A 17,553-nucleotide genomic window follows, 5' to 3' on the forward strand; every position below is an offset into this window, starting at 1 on the left:
AAACCACTGTATAAAGATAATTAACAGTAAGTTCACCACAGACGGTTTCTGGCTCTTCATTCTCGGTGCGCACAAACAGCTCCTCCCACATACTCTTTCATTAGTGGGTTACTAATGTTCGTATATGTCAGCGGTCCAATTACCCTGGAACACTTATTTTGGCAGAAACTTTCTCAAAATGCCTTTGAAACCAACTCGAGACTTCGAAACTTACTTGTAATTCCTAAAAACATCAAATAAAAACATTGCACTTCTAATTACCAATTTTCATATATGTATTGAAATATATTAATTTAAAATTAGTTTCTTTATAATTTAGTGTTCCAACATTGAAGCCAAGTTTCGCGTCCAAGAGAAATCTGACTTGTCTACCCGTGAAAAGATCTAATGTCGCTTATGTTTTTACGTTCTCCGGAGCACTTGCACCTCGGTCCGGGTTTTTATAATGGGTGAGATAGGGAACGATCATACTGTCTATTATTTATATACTGTGTCAGAAACCAAATGAACTTAGAGTGTGACAATACTCCGAAAAAATATTGTCTCCTACTGCCCGTTGCATGGTCTTTTGTGACTGACTGGGTGTCACAGACACTTACCAAATATGTGAAGTAAGATTTTACTGTTTAGCTATTGGTCGAGCTTTTGAAAATATTTCTAATCTTAATAAGAAACAAAAACAGCTTAGAAAATTTGATGTAGAACTTTATTCTGTTAGACAACTTAATAAATAGAAATAGAGTGGCCATAGGCCTTACACGAGGTAATAGCAAGTAACAACACAAATACCACCGAAAAATTGAGCAAAGATGACCCACTCAAAAGAGCAGGCCCCCAAAGACAACCAAAATACAGAAGGAGAAAAACCATAATTTGTAATGAACCAAGAGCAGTGATCCACTTTCAAGTAGCTCCCAAACCAAATCAAGACCTGATTTTAAATTCAAAAGGCAGTATGTGACATTTTTGTAAAACTTGTGTTCAGAGTCCATCTCTTGAAACTGAGCAAGTTCTATCGATTGGTCTAATTGTTACGTTTATATCCTTTTTTCTAACTCACAATAGTTGGGAAGCTGTGCTTATGTCAAGAAAATATTATTCTTTAATGGTCTTTGAAAAATTATCAAACAAACATTAAAAAATTACGTGGTCCTTAAATACAGCAAAAACGAACCAAAACTTTTTAATTTAATATAATGTATAATTGATTAACATAAAACCTTTTGATGTTATGTCATCCAAAATCTTACTTTTCATGCAAAGCATCCTGACGATAATAATTAATTAATTATTCTTAGACAGTAAAATTAATTATACTTTTCCTAGATTATGATTTTGGATAAACTATTCGTTGTTTGATTTGTACTTATTTAAGAAATATTTTATCAAGGTTTAATTCAAGCTGTGGAGCTACTGTCCTATGTCTTAAGTGATGACTAGCCAATCAAATAATCTACCGGATAAATATAACTACCGGAAAATAAATACCGGATAAATAAGAGCCAATCTAGAAAATACGAAGTACAGCCCTCCAAAAGACTAGAAAATATCGATGATATTTAATAGGAGCAAGGCTCGGTGTTCTTCGTATTTTGTACGTGTACAGCTGTGTAGCTGGCAGCTTAAAGGTGGGAAAACCCTTTGACCCGCATAATATACTTGTAGCTCACTGCATTCAGTTCTGTATAAAATAAACCGGGCATATCACTGGGTCAGATGCAGACTTAACTAGGTATACATAAATATATATAAAAAAAAAAACATCACGCAACGCTGGCAACATCATCATATCGTAATACTCACCTGGGCTAAACCCAGTCACGTTTCAAACACCCCACAGTATGCACCCCTTGTACATACTAATATGCACAGAGACTAAAACCAGTCTAAAAAAGCATCACATCCTCAATGCATAAATAAATAGGGGTTAAATAAATAACTTATTGTCTATGAGCTCTTTGCTTCTACAATTTCTATTTTCTTTTGACTACTCTTCTTACTCTTTTTCCCAGAAGTACCAGATCGTTTGGCATAGCTGTTTGGACCACTTACTGGAGTCCATTCAGTTGCTGCAGCTACATTGCCATAGCTGTCAGCAGGTACTTCAGCTATAGGTGCAGCATCATATGTTGCACCAGAGGCTTGGTAACTACTTGGTGCAACCTGAGCGTCATATCCCGGCTGTGCTGGTGCAGCTTCATAGCCTTGCGCAGCTGGCTGTTCATATGTCTGAGCTTGTGGCTGCCCATACGCCTGAGGCTGTTCATATGTCTGGGGTTGTTCATATACCTGAGGTTGCTCATATGTCTGAGGTTGTTCATATGTTTGAGGCTGTTCATATGTTTGGGGTTGCTCGTATGTCTGAGTCTGTTCATATGCCTGAGGCTGCTCATATGCCTGTGCTGCTGGTTGCTCATAACCTTGGACAGACTGTTGTTGGTAGTTCTGGACAGGTTGCTGTTGGTAATCTTGAATAGCTGGCTGTTCATATCCTTGAGCAGCAGGTTGTTCATAACTTATTTGATTTGTTTGTTCATATGACTGTGCAGGAGGCTGCTGGTATGACTGTTGGGCGGCTTGTTCATATCCAGTTGGAGCAGCTTGATATGCGGCAGCCTGGAAAATGAACTGAGTTTAGTTTAAGACAGGACATAAATATAGGTAGGAAAATAAGAAAATATATCCAAAGAAAGAGAACACAATAAAATAAACTAAGAGATAAAAAATGACAAATCAAAACTAGGTTATTTTACCAACGAAAATATATTTTTTTGTAAAAAAAAAAGACTCTTTATTTCATTAATCTTTGTAAGCTGAGTTGTTCTTTTGGGTATTTTTCTATTCTGGGTTATTTGTGGCTGGGGATTTTTTTGGGGGGAGAGGGGGGAGGTGGGTACATTTTGGAATAAAGGCCATCGCAAAATAATTATTGTACTCAATCTTTAGCTCATCTTGATCAAACTTTAGGTGAGCCAATCCGGTGAAATCTATTCGCAATAGTGCGGTTCTTGTACTATCACATCCCAAAGTGGTCCCCTTGCAAAGGTTATTCCAACCAAACCATTTCATACTTGCTATAAAAAGATGTATAATAAATATTTGAAAATAAAAAGAAATCATTGACAAGACTAGCATCACATCGTCAACTGACAACGCTGAGAGACCAAAGATGACAAAATGTGTGCCATAAAGGACCAGATGGCATTTACGGTTTTAGATTCTATCATAGGCCAAAAGTACTTTATGGTGCATGCATTATTAGGTTATTAAATGTGTATTTTGATCTTAGCCTTGTTCAGGCTCAGGCTCCTTAGTTACCAGGCTTGTTCAGGCTCAGGCTCCTTAGTTGCCCCAGTACAGGATCTTCTTGGTATCCTGGCAGATTCAGTAAACGAAGTGTTATCCCTTTTTTCTAAAGCTTATTATAAACCAAAAATTAATTTTTGGAGAGGAATTCTTTTCGGGGAGGGAGGAGGGCAATTATAAGAAAATAATTTGAATAAGAAGTGTCCAGCAATTCAGGAAAATCTAGGGTTCTGAGGGTTAGATCCCAAGAGGCTCCCTTCCCCTGTGTAGGACCTTTGTCAAGTTGGCCGACTGTGCAAGACGCGAAAAGAATAAATAATAGAAAAGTGGATTAACATCGTAAATGAACGATATTATAAAAACAAATTGGGAGGGGGGGGAGTGTCAATATTAAAATTCATGTCTCAATACCAGAGTGACCCTTGACCTCTGGTATACCTCACCCATTTGTATCTTAACCGCCTTTATGGTACTATTTCTTTAACTTTCTTTATCTGACTTTATTTTAACTGTCTTTGATTTACGTTCAGTAACAGCTGTTAAAAAGCTGGGGATAGGGTTTTTTTGTCTGTGCGTCTATTGTTAAATCTAAAATTGATAAAGGTAAAAGCAGGTCCAATACTTAGAGTCAAAATGATTTTCCTGTAGAATGGGGCTAGAACTCGAAAACAGTGAATTTTTTCTGTCCTTTCTCCCCCTGTACGCAAGTATTTGTATAAACTGTACTTAAAGCTGAAGAGAGAGGAATTAAAACAAATTATAGGAGAATTTTCGGTGTTTGAGTTTTGAATAATTATTGAGATTTTTTAAATTTTTACTATTTTTACTTGTTTTTTTTATCAAAAAAAAAGTTTCTTTTGAAATTATATTGAAATGCTTAGTTTTGTTATCCAAATTTTGGCAACTTCGAACTTTAAAATTATATATTGGAATTAAACTACATATGAATCTGAACTGTATTAAATTAAACCATGTAATTCAGCTACATTGAAAACATACAGTTGGACTATAACGCTATTTTTGGGAATGCAAATTAAAATTATATAATTTAATTCTATCCTTAATTTTTGTCATACTATGACTAATTGACTCAAAACCTTATTGAATTCCAAAAAAATCATTTTCCTTTGTAATCCTAAAGAAAACGAAGTTCAGTTTTTGTTACTTTCAAATGTTTAGATGTAACTTTAATGTTATTTTACACTTTAAAATCTGAAAAACGTTTGCTTTCCCTTTTAAAGGCATACCTAATTATATATTATTAAATTCGTTGGTCAATAGTTAGAGATATCTGAAAGGTAAAAACTAAAATTCTTAAAAAAAAAAACTAGAAACTTAAAAGCTTAAAATTCTAATAAATATTTTCCTTTTTGGCACTAAAGAAAATAAAGTTCAGTTTTCGCTACTTTCAATTGTTTAGAAGTACCTTTATTTTAGTTTGAACTTGGAGAAGTGAGAGTTATAAACCGTTTGCTTTCCCTTTAAAAGGAATACCATTTGCATATTGTGAGATTCATTGGTCAATATTTAAAGAAATCTGAAAGGTAAAAAACTAGAATTCTTAAAAAATACTTAAAACTAAACCAAAAACTAAAAAAAACTAGAGATTCAAAAATTTTAAATTTAAAATATATTTTCCATTGAAACTCTACAGAAAATAGAATTCAATGGTGGCTAGTTTAAAATCTGATTAGTTGTACTTTTAATGTTTGTTTGGGCTTTCAGAAATAAGAGTTGAAAAAACATTAACTTTTCCTCTGAAAGGCGTAGCATTACATATTATGAGATCTGTTAGCCAATATTTAAAAAAATCTGAAAGGTGAAAAACAAGGGATAAGAAGAATAATAAACTAAGTTGGTATACCTGTGGTGCAGCTTCATATCCTTGCGTCAAAGGAGCAGCAGCTGACTGGGCATCAAAATATCCAGTAGGAGCCTGAGGACCATATGACTGTGCAGCTTCATAGCTTGGAGCAGATGGTGCAGCACCGTATCCTTGTTGAACTCCATATTCTTGTTCTGCTGGTGCAGATCCATACCCTTGTTGTGCAGGTGCAGCTCCGTATCCTTGTTGCACAGGTGCAGCTTCATATCCTTGCTGGGCAGGTGAAGCATCGTATCCTTGCTGTACTGGTGCGGCGTTGTAGCCTGTGGCAACTGGTGCAGACCCATATCCTTGTTGTGCGGGTACAGTTTGATAGCCAGTCGAAGCTGGGGCAGCTTCATAACCAGTAGCAGCTGGTGCAGCTTCATATCCTGTAGGTGCTGATTGATACTCTACCTGAAAAGGTGCGGCATCATAGCCAGTAGGGGCAGGAGCGCTATACGAAGGTGCAGCATCATATGATGGTACGATTGGGGCAGGTGCAGCACCATAATTGTCTACTGGAGCCTGGAATCAAATACAAAGATTAATAAAACGTTTTAGATTAATATTCTTTCAGGCTTTTTTCTAATTCTAGGCAGAAAAAATAAAAATACTGGTTATGACCTTATTTGAAATCTTGCCGTAAGTGTATTAGTTTCGATGGGTCTTACTTCTTCCGCATTATTATTTTCAAATTTTTGAATTTTCGGAATAACACTTTACTTTTTACAGCAAATAAAGACGGAAGTTCTTTTTTTGTCAAAGAACGTTTGCTATTTGAAGTCTTATATATAATTTATTTAAATTCATGAGAATTGAATTGAAAAAGATATATTTGGTTTATAACGAAAGTTTAAATTCAATACGCCCTTCATTAATAAAATTGATCCACAGACAGGTGTTGGGTATATTGATCTCCTTGTACTTTTTGTACAAGATGAAGCAGTTCTAAATTTTCCACTCTCTCCTACAGCACCCAAATTAAGATTTTATCCTCCTTTACATTTGAAGTCATTTTTCTCGCATGACAACAGATTTTAATTTGGGTCATTAGAAGGACAGAAGTGGAACAGATATGTAGGGGTTTTGAAGTAGTATGGACATCAAAATAAAACATTTTTGTCCCTAAATACATCTTTGGTCTATTCATTCCTGAAACGGGAATTTTTTAATTTTTGTATGGTTGTTCCAAAATTATAAATTTTTAGAGCAGTGCCATATTTTTGCCAGTGTTGCCACCTTGGACTGCTTCAACGTTGAATTTGATGACACTTGTCGTCCGTAGAATTTCAAAAATTAACCATCTCCTGTATTTCCAAACACAAATAAATCTTCAAAGAAAAACTATATCTTCTGAAGTTCTTTGGTGCTACATATTTTTAGCTTATTTTTTTCTTGTTTTTCACCCATGTTTCTTGTTCCAACTTTAACACTCCCTCCTATCAAAACTCTATAACTACATATGGAGGTCTTTTTCACTAAAAACAAAATTCTAAATAAAAAAAATCCAAGTTTTGTAAGGGATATGTGGTTCCACATTTTTTCTGTCAATGGTACTTCAAATTAATTTTCACTCATATCACTTGAAAGATTACCAAACCGACGTTTGCAGTTGATTCATTTTCTTTTCTTTAGATACAAGGCTTGCAATCACATTGAATGCATAGTAATTTATTTCGTTTTATGCATTTTATAAGTAAAATATATAATTAGAAGTATATAACAAAGGGTAAGACTTTTAATTAAACATATGACATAAACAAGCCCATATATTTCGATTTCACATCCAGAAATCTTTATCAAGAAAGAGTAGAATAAATAACAAAAGTATACAAGAAAACGGGAAAAACTATACGAGAAAAACAAGAAAAACATGAGATGGCTTCTGAAAAGCTTTTTAATTGTTTGCCAAATGAAATGAAAAATTTCTTATAAGTGTACACTCTGTAATATTCAGCTTTTTTTTATTTTCCCACTCCCAAATTTAAAACTTTTACCTGTTGCTATATACTTCTATAAACTATGTACTTGCTATAAACTTTTACCTTTTGCTATATACTGTTGCGATATATATATATATATATATATATATATATATATATATATATATATATATATATATATATATATATATATATATATATATATATATATATATATATGAATTTCGTTTCCCTTGCTTGATACTGTCCCTAATTATGAAGATTTATGGTATATTATCTTCTCTCAAAATATTAATATTACTTGTAACACATTAGCACGACAATTTTCTCAACCATGAAAATAAGGGAAAGTGTGTTACATTTATCCATATGACACTAATCTAGATTTTTCAACACGACAGACTAATAAGACATTAAACAAAAACTGACCACGCCTGAGTTGCAGAAGTTAAAATTAGATATATTTTACACCAAAGAGTATTATATATTTTTTTTAATTAAATAAAAAGTTAAACTTCAGGCAAAAATTTTAGATTACGAGGTCGGAGTCATTAAGAAAGATTATGGAAGCAGGATTAAATAAAGATTAAGCAGAAGAAAATTATAAACTATGTTAAAAAACGAACGACAAATTTAAGCAACGAAAAAAATGCCAAAAAACATTAATTAAATAGAAACATTTTAATGACCTCTTCTTAATTTAAGCATTTAAATAAATATAAATTGTTTTTTTTTCAGATTTTAAAAATTTTTCTTACGAAGAAATCTTTTTTATATACTTAGTTCTTTTTATTTTATTTAATAATAATAGTATTTAATGCAATAAGATTTAATAATAATAGTGTTTCTAATCCTTCTTTAGAAAACTAAAATAGAGTAAATAAATGAAAAGTAAATAATAAATGAAAAAAAAATAAAAGTAAATCCAATGAAAGTAAATAAATGAAAACAAAATAGACAGCAGTAAAAAATGTGTAACTGAGGGAAATTCTGAAATCTAAAAAAAAAAAAAATAACACAGATTTAGTGCAGAGGAAAATCAACAATGAATTCTGTATCCTTTTAGCAACGTAAGTATTTCTGATAAATAGAGTTAGGTAAGACAAAGCTTACGAAAAGCAGATCGTTCCGATTGAGGAGGGAATGGGTCATAATAAAGGACTTAAAGGCAACTGAAACTTTGTGAGAGGGTGTCAGAACTGGAAGTTTAAAAAAGTTGAGGTGGAGACGGAGCGGTACAGCTGTGTTGGCCTGAAGCGGCTTGGGGCTGCAGTGAGTTTTTAATAATAATAAAATATGAAAAACTGTCCATGGAATATAAGGTGTTCAGTCTTGTTAAAAAAACCTTCAAACCGGCATAATAAAAAATGTTTAAGGCGTAAATATTCCACTGTAAAACCTTCTTAAGCAATTTCCCCCTTTAATCTGGCAAGCTGCCATAAGTCTTCCGTACTTTTTCTTTATGCCTTGAATAATTACATAATATAATATAATTATAATAGTATAAAAATGATAATAGATATATTATAATTTATAATAACGATAAAGAATATAACTAAAACTAACTCAATTATATAATCTTACCTGGTAAACATGCACTGGAGGCCTTACTCCTTGATAGATGATGATGGGTGGCTTATGGTAAGCTTCTGGAGCAGCTTTGTAGCTAACCTTGTGGCTGGTCTTTGCTGGGGTGATTTTGATATCGGGTACTAGGGGTGCTTCGATTGGATGGGCTTCTGGTACTCCATAGCCCTTTGATTTTTTTGGTGCTTTGTAACCCTTGTTCTTTTTCGGAAACTTGAATTTCTTGAGTTTTGGAATTCCTGGAAATGAATTATTAAATGTGAAATCTGTCTTATGCTTCAAAGTTTAGACATGAAATAGATGTCAAACTGTTTTTGTTGTTGAAAATGCTACAATAAGATTTAGAAATATTTAAGATTTTAGAGTCTTTACCCCAAATCATATATTTCTTTGTGTAGTTTCCTATCTTTATATATTTATATTTTTCAACACTTTTTATTATGCTTTTAAATTTCGTTTATATTTTTCTTAAGTTGTATTTTTAGGCTACGCCTGAAAAACTGAAAATAAAGTACCGAAAATTAACAACGATATCTAGGGCAATAAACTTTCAGGTTTTAAAAAGATAGGGTATAGTCAAAAAAAAAAATCGTACAACGAATAAAAGGCACTGATCCCCACAAATGTTTCACTGCTTGTCAAGGTGGGTTCTTTAGGCAAGTTTTGTGTTTCTTTGGAATTCACACCTCGTAGATACTTCATATCTGCTATATTGCTTCTTCCCATTGCTACTGAAAATTACCAATATTTTACTATATTTTTCATTATATTTTTACATTCCCTTTATATTTTTCTTAAGTTGTATTTTAAGGCTACACCTGAAAAGCTGAAAATAAAGTACTGAAAATTAACAATGATTACTTTAGAATACGAGAACTATGAGAACTTTAAAATATGCCAAGGTTTTCAAAGATCTTTACAATCTTACGTAACCTCAGAGCTAAATCATTTTTTTTTTTCCTATTTTTCGTACCTTTTATCAAATACCCCGAAAATTAATTTTAATTGCGATTCGCAACTTAAGTTTTCTAAATCTTCTTACTGGATACTTCAAAACATAATTCCTCCCTCCCAGAAAATAGAAAAATGGGCCGAACAATGTCCTGTTTCGTATTTTGATCTACCCCCAACCCTTAAGAATAATCCTCTCGTACTCCATCTTCAAAGATTGAATGTGTCAACTATAGATAATTTACTACTATTTTAAATTACTACTAAACTACTTTACTTTTGCTACATTTTATTTTATTTTAAATTTACTTCTAGAATTAAACAATCGTAAATAAATTATGTTGTAAAGCTCAATAGCTGCCTTCCCTTCTTTTAAGAAGAGATGCTCCCCAATAAAGGAATTTGAATCAGGATTGCAGTACTAAAAAAAACTCGGAAATCAAATAGGTTTGGGAGGTAAAAGTCGGAAACCCGAAGTGGTTTTATTTGTAAAGAGCTAGAATTAGAAAATTTACTATTTTTTCTACCATAAATTATTTAAATCATATTTCTAGCTTTACGGAATTTTTCTAAAATATCACTAGGAAAATTAAAAATACCAAGGACATCAAAATGAAACTTTTTTTGCTACCTGGGCCCATCTTAGTTCTAATCATACCTGAAAATGGTATAGGACAGTAGCACATTTTCGTCAGCATTGCCACTTTGATCCACACGATTCAATAAGTTAAACTAATTAGCTAAATTAACACTTTTCGTTTGGAAAGACTCAAACATTAACAGTCTGTTGATCCCCAAACACAATTACTTCTTTGGTTCTTGTTAAGTAAACAAACCACACTCAAGAATTACGGTCATGTTAGAAAACCGGTTTCATAGCCACTAAGACAGATGAGGGGTGACAGAATGCATTGGACTTATGTAATTTGACCTACATATTTGCATTATTATACCCCTACCCCCCTAATGTACAAATAAATAGCCCAAATCATATTATTGTATAAACTTAAGGTTATATGAGGGTTATATTTTACTAGGATTAACCTAACTCCACTTTTTGGTTGTGTTTCGTTTAATTAACATGTACCACATCTTCAAATGAAAACTATACCTCCTTCGGCTGTTTGGTGCCATATATTTTTTTTGATTTTTATTCACTAATTTTCACCCACGTTTCTTTTTCTTAAACACCACCAAAAATTATATGACTACAAATTGTGGTCTTTTTCCTTAAAAATTTAATTCCCAAGTTTTCCTATTTGTTTCTTAAGACGTATATAGTTTTATAATCTTCTGTTTAATGAATTCAAATAATGATGCTTGATTTTCAATGTCCTTGGTACTTTAACACTGAGCCGTACAGTGAAAAAAAAAAAAAAAATAGACCAAGGTTTAAGTATGAAATAATTATCATTAAATAAAAATATCGTTAAATAGATATCATTGAATAAAAAATAATTATGATTAAATTAATATCATATATATGGCAAAATTCCAACACTTACCATATCCTTTCTTAGGTGCTCCGTAAGAGTGAGATGGCTCATAATTATCGTATTCCGGCAGAGCATTTCCGTAGGCTGGAGCAGCTGGGGCATAGTCAGCACCAGAACTGTAAGATGGTGCAGGCTGAGCATACGCATCGCCTAAAGAGGGAATGGCAGCTGAAGCACCATAAGATGAGGCGACTGGAGCAGAGATTGATGGGACGGCTGGTACATCATATGCAGGAGCTGCAGGTACATCGTAATTTTGGGCGACTGGAGCTTCATAAGCTTGTGGTGCTGCATTATACGATCCAACACCTCCTTGTTGGTCATAAGAGGATGCTGCTTGGGCTTGGTAAGTACCTGCACCCTCATATGAGGAAGCAACTGGGAGAGCTAAGGGGGCAGAAGCTGCGTATGCGTCAGGTGCTGGTGCGGAGTATGCAGGAGCTGCACCATAATTGTCTACTGGTGGAGAGTAGGCAGCAGGAGCTGGGGCGTAAGAATCAGCGGGTGCGGTGTATGCAGGTGCGGGAGCATAATTATCAACAGGTGCAGAGTATCCGGTTTGGATTGGGGCTCCATAGGTCGGTTCTAGAGGAGCTCCGTATTCTGGTGCAGGAGGAGCTCCGTAGGCTGGAGCAATAGGTGCACCGTATCCTTTCTTTGCTTTCTTAAATTTCTTAGCTTTTGGGGCTCCATATGAACTCTTTGGTGCCTTATGCTTCTTCAGTTTTGGTGGTTCTGGGTGCTCGTAGACAACTTCGGGCTGTTGATAAACATGGATGGGTGGATGTCCAGCATAGATAATATGTGGTGCTTCAGGCTCTTCGTATTTTGGGGCTTTGTGCTTAGGAGCTTTGTATCCCTTTGCTTTAAGTTTTGGTAGTTTAGGAGCTTTGGGCTTTGGTGCACCATATGAGGCCTTTGGAGCTTTGGGAGCTGGATATCCTTTGTGTTTCAAACTAATCTTAGGAAGTTTTGGAAGTGAAGGTAGCTTGAACTTATGTTTAGATGGCTGATAATCATCATAACCACCTCCATAGGCAGGGGCAGCTGGTGCATATGAGTCGTACGAGGATCCATAGCTGTCACCTCCATAGCTGGTAATTGCTGGTACATGAGTGTCAGCTCCATAGCTATTATCAACATATTGTGGCTGTGGAGCATTTACGTGGACTGGTGCTGGTGCAGGGGGAGCTTTTATGTAAACGGGATCAGCCGAAGGGTAGGCAGCAGGAGCAGCAGCATAACCTGCAATAAGTCAGTGTTATACGATCTACTTTAAAATCAGCTCTTAGGTCAAATTTACAACATTATACGAGTGGGCTTAATACTACCTTGCTATTAAGTATTACTTTCTGTCTTTTTTTGTCAGGAACATTCGAAATTCAGTTGAACTATTTTGGCATTGTTTTCATACAGGCTTCTAGCAAAAGCAACCCTAAATTTAAAGACAAGATTCTGAGAGCTGTTTTCTCTGAGAGCTGTCTTTTTCTGTGTTTTGTAAATTCAAGAAATCCAAACAATTTAAAAGTTCCAACGAGAAGAGAGTTTTTCTAGGAAGGACACAGAGAATTGCGATAACTATCAAACTATGGGATCCGAAGCTACAAAAAAAATACAATTAATATCTCAAAGATAACTTTGAACTTTGTAGGACTAATTATCACATATTTTTAGACACATCTTGAGCTTTAGAGCAGTCCGTGTTATGAAATTTTAGCACATTATGGAATATTAAGCCGTCAATAACATATATTTTAAAAAGGGTTTGATTCAATTTAACATTAAACTCTCTTCACACCTTTTTTCTTACTTTACGGAAAGCTTTTACATTGAAGCAAGTGTAAATGAATTACTTACTCTGTTGGTCATATGATTGAGCAGCATATTGCTGAGGCTGTTGGTCGTAGCTTGGAGCTGCAGCGGCATACTGGGGAGAGGCAGGTTGTTCATAAACGGGCGCAGCAGGTGCATATTGTGCAGCAGCTTGGTTTTCATAAGCTTGAGGAGCAGCTCCATATTGTGGAACCTGTGGTTGTTCGTAAGCAGGTGCAGCAGCGTATTGTGGTGCAGCTTGTTGTTCGTATCCAGAAGCAGCATATTGTGGTGCTGCTTGCTGTTCGTATCCTGAAGCAGCATATTGGGGTGCAGCTTGTTGTTCATATCCAGAAGCAGCATGCTGCGGTGCAGCTTGTTGTCCGTATCCAGAAACAGCTGGCTGCTCATATGCTGGAGCAGCAACTGCATAGCCAGTTTGCTGTTGATCATATGAAGCAACCGGTGCTTGTGCTGTGTATGCTGAAGCAGAATCGTAGCCAGTTGGAGCAGTTTCGTAAGATGTCACAGGAGCCTACGGAGAAAATAAATGATAACCAATCAATTGGCACTGCGAGTATGAACAGTAAGTAAGAGTATGACAGTAAAAAAAGCACGAACATTGTCACAAAACTTCCTTAGTTTCCTCCATTTTCAATATATTTAAATTTAGGCAACATTTTGCAGTTAAAAATATTTTATTATATATTACTTAGGTAGAATGGTTCAGGTTCAGGTTCAGGTTCATACATTTTTATTAACAAAAAAACAACTCAATGTGACAACAAGTCGCACTAAAGCAAGAAGATGCTTGAAAAAGCGACCGGTTGGATATCATGCATGCCAAATCATCAAACCAATTAAAATGAAAAAAGGGGAAAACAGTAATAATAACAGAAAATAATGATAAATATATAATGGCACAAAATATAAAATAAAAATAAAATATCTACAAAAAAAAAAAAAAAAAAAAAAAAAAAAAAAAAAAAAAACCTTCTCTCGAACCATTAACACTACCAAATTCCTGAAAAAAAATGATTTTTAATACGGGTTTTAAGTTGCGGCACACTTTCAGCTTGACGAACAGAATCTGGGAACGAATTCCAAACTGACGGGCCCATGTGTCTGGTCACTTGACTCGCTCTGGTTGTGTTCCGTGGCTCAGATGCAAGACTATCCGCACTCCTAGTCGAATAATCGTGATAAAACGAATTAGGCTTAAAAATATTCATAAAAAAAAATCCGGTGCAAAACCATTCAGACACTGAAATACAAAAACTCCAATTTGATAATCCCTTATTTCACCAACCTTTAAAATTTTAAACTTTCTAAAAAGTGATTCAGTGCTATCAACACCACGATCATACCTTCCAATCAACCTTATAGCCTTATTCTGCAGAACTTGAACTCTTCTAAAATTGCAACTAAAATTACTCGCCCAAATCAAACAACCATAATTTATATAAGGCGCTATTATGGAAAAATACAATAAAAGCAGAATTCTCAAAGGTAAAAAATTTTGAAAACGGTTCAGAACTCCAAGGCCTCGCGCCAGCTTGCATGCTATAATGTCGCAGTGTTTTCTCCAACTCAAGTTTCGATCCAGGATGAATCCCAGATATCGGATCTCTTCAACTTGTGATAGCGGTAGGCCATTGTAAATAATGACACCAGGGAGAGAGGGAGCAGAACCAGTCCTCGTAAACATCATAAAATTAGTTTTTAATGCATTGACGCTAAGTAGGCTAGCACAAACAAATTCATGTAGGCCATCCAGCGCCTTATTAGCCTTGAACAAGAGCTCTTGCAGCGACTTTGCTGCAATCACTAAAGCCGTGTCGTCAGCAAAAGAAGTAACTGAAGCTCCGGGAATGTAGAATCTCATTGTGTCTACAAATATCAGGTACAGGAGAGGGCCAAGAACTGAGCCCTGTGGAACACCACACTTTATGGGAAACGGCTGAGAAGATTTGTTACTCAAAGTCACTCGTAGCTTCCTTTCAATTAAATACGATTCAAACCAATTTAAAACACTACCCTTTATGCCTAAATAACACAGCCTTTCAAATAAAATCTTAAAATCAACCGTGTCTAAAGATTTTCTAAAATCAATAAACACGCCCATGCACTGCTCGCCATTCTCAAGTGCTGAGTTGATATTTTCCAAAAGATGCTGGACTGCCTGCGTCGTCGAATGTCCTTTCCGGAAGCCAAATTGACCATCGTGTAAAACACCAATTTTCATCAGATACTCATAAAGCCGGTGATGAACAATATTTTCATAAACTTTTGAATAAATCGGGAGAATTGATATTGGTCTCCAATTAGATATATCAGTTTTGACTCCACCTTTGTGCAACGGTACAACTTTAGCTATTTTAAGCGCACTCGGAAACATCCTCTTTTCCATAGAAATATTGATAAGGTATACGAGGACAGGAAGCAAATAAACCAGAACCGACTTGAGCGTTCTAAGGTTCATTCCATCAACTCCTGCACTGTTTGACTTAATCGTGCTAACAATTTTGCGTACCTCCTCTTCAGTATAAGGCTGGAAATGCATTTCGAAACCTCTTCCTCGCTCATCAACAAAACTGCTTGATTCGAAAACATGGGAGCTCCTTGCTTCTTCTTGAATCTTGCAGCCAATTTCAGAGAAATAGTGTCCAAATGCGTTGCAGATTTCCTCAGTTTCTTCCAAGGTCCTATTATTTAGTACAATTTTTGGCTCCGATGGCTTCATAGGGCCTCTTAGAAGATCATTCACAACGTGTCATGTTGCTTTGGGGTTGTCTTTACTTTCTTCAAATAAATTTGTAAAATATGCCTTCTTTTTTTTCCTTCTTAGAGCATTTGCCCTATTACTCAGCTCTTTATACATGCCGTGTAGCTCATTATTCTATGGATGATTTAGATTCTCAATCATCCGCATCTGGATGGATGGATGATGTAATCATCATGTATGGCATATATTTAAAAGCAATGGCTTTAATCAACAGAAAATTAGTTCTAATATAAGTTTTCTTATCCCACTTAGTAAATATTCTATTTAATGCAACTTTTTTTGTGTGTCATAACATTTATTGTGTTGCATTACGTATCAAAAACGGGATATCTCACAAAAGAACAAAAATATATTTAAGAGACCAAGAATTTAGACAGGATAAGCAAAGAACGAAATATAACAGAACTTTTGAAAATATACGGTTTGCCAGATATAAGAAACTTGGGAATCTGAATAGTCGGTTTAAAAAGCAACGAAAAATATCATAGAAAGAGAAAGTAAAAGAAGAAGCCAAGAATTATTTTTCTGAAATTTTCAAAATTATCTCATTTTTCCTATAAAGTGAACCACCTAGGGCTCCCAAATCCCTCTCATCTAAGATATAAAACAATACATTTAGAATATAATTAAAATAGTTATATATTCAGTATAAATGATAATATTTAGTATATCATTAATTTAGTTTAAATAGATTTAATACTGGGTACATATACCCAGTATAGTAAAACCTATAAATATATGTTGTCGGGTCAAAAGGACTTGGGGAGAATTCATTGTTTGAACAATTGGTAAAAGAGGATGTTTAGTCCTCTCAAAATATAGGATGGGGCAATTTTTCCGTTTATTTGAATGAAAATACAAAAAAAATCTTTTTTTTTGAAACGTAAGAGGGTATAAAATCTAGTGGAAATTGCCAACCTCTCTACCCCTACTCCCCTAATTGGCTCCCCTGACATTATTTGATTTTAGGATATTCAGAAATTAATCTATTCTAACGAAATTTGAATGTCAAAATTCTTTGTACATATTTCTTGATGTCTCATAGGATTCTGATTTGTAAGCATCTTCTTTTTAATAATACAAAATTTTCAGTTTTTCACTGTGCTATAAATTTTTGAGTGCAAGAAGCAATCTTTTGAATTATCAATGCCGAAGTTAGCTCGTGGTAACGAAGTAAATCCTATCTGGATGCATGGCTTAATATAAGACCCGTTTTCAATTGGCGTTTTAGAGACAAAACCGGGTAGCAAATCAGCCAATGAAAATGCGGGAAAGCTGGTTTTCTAACCAACACATAGGAAAGTTTTCAATTCAAAAGCTACATTTGGTGTTGTATTCGTAAGATGAAAACTGGGCTTTAGACTATTTGTATTTTAAGTAATTTTCCTAAATGGTAACGATCAAAGAACGAGTAGATAATTAGTCATAATTCGTTGTTGACAACACCAGGGTATGAAAAGTTTGTAAAATTGGAACCTGGTGCTAGTGTCGAAAAGAAAATCGCCTGCGTCATATAATGTTTGGCGACTTTATTTGGCCCAGAACTTAAAGTTAACTAGCCTTCTTAACCTACCAAGATTTTAAAAGCTAATCTAGGCATGCATACATTTTTTTAACTCTAGTAGTTTTTAATCCCTATCTTTCCTTGTTAAACTGCCAAAGATTAAATTCCTACAGTGAATCCTATTTTATTTGGGCAATAATGCATATAAACTAGGATTACTGAAAGTCATAGAAGAAAAAAAAAGCGGGCTTGCTGGATATATTGTGAAACAATAGATGTGAAATATTAATTTACAAAAGCAA

The 17,553-nt window shown here is 34.6% G+C and overlaps 1 protein-coding gene across 2 annotated transcripts in view; it reads right to left on the reverse strand.

Moving 5' to 3' along the window:
- Positions 1–692: 692 nt before the first annotated feature.
- The window catches only part of LOC148945040 (uncharacterized), a 34,784-nt gene continuing 17,923 nt past the window's right edge, over positions 693–17,553 (reverse strand). For both annotated transcript variants that reach the window (XM_089099336.1, XM_089099335.1), the window contains 5 exons: positions 13,008–13,497; positions 11,160–12,395; positions 8,701–8,942; positions 5,171–5,698; positions 693–2,616 (listed from right to left, as the gene is read on the reverse strand). In XM_089099336.1, coding sequence (XP_088955462.1) covers positions 1,948–2,616; positions 5,171–5,698; positions 8,701–8,942; positions 11,160–12,395; positions 13,008–13,497 — 3,165 coding nt within the window. In that variant the 3' untranslated portion in view covers positions 693–1,947. The remainder of the gene's footprint in view (positions 2,617–5,170; positions 5,699–8,700; positions 8,943–11,159; positions 12,396–13,007; positions 13,498–17,553) is intronic.

The sequence above is a fragment of the Artemia sp. Qi Xiang Cuo genome, chromosome 13 (assembly GCF_049724085.1).
Source record: "Artemia sp. Qi Xiang Cuo chromosome 13, ASM4972408v1, whole genome shotgun sequence".
NCBI classification, from domain to species: domain Eukaryota; kingdom Metazoa; phylum Arthropoda; class Branchiopoda; order Anostraca; family Artemiidae; genus Artemia; species Artemia sp. Qi Xiang Cuo.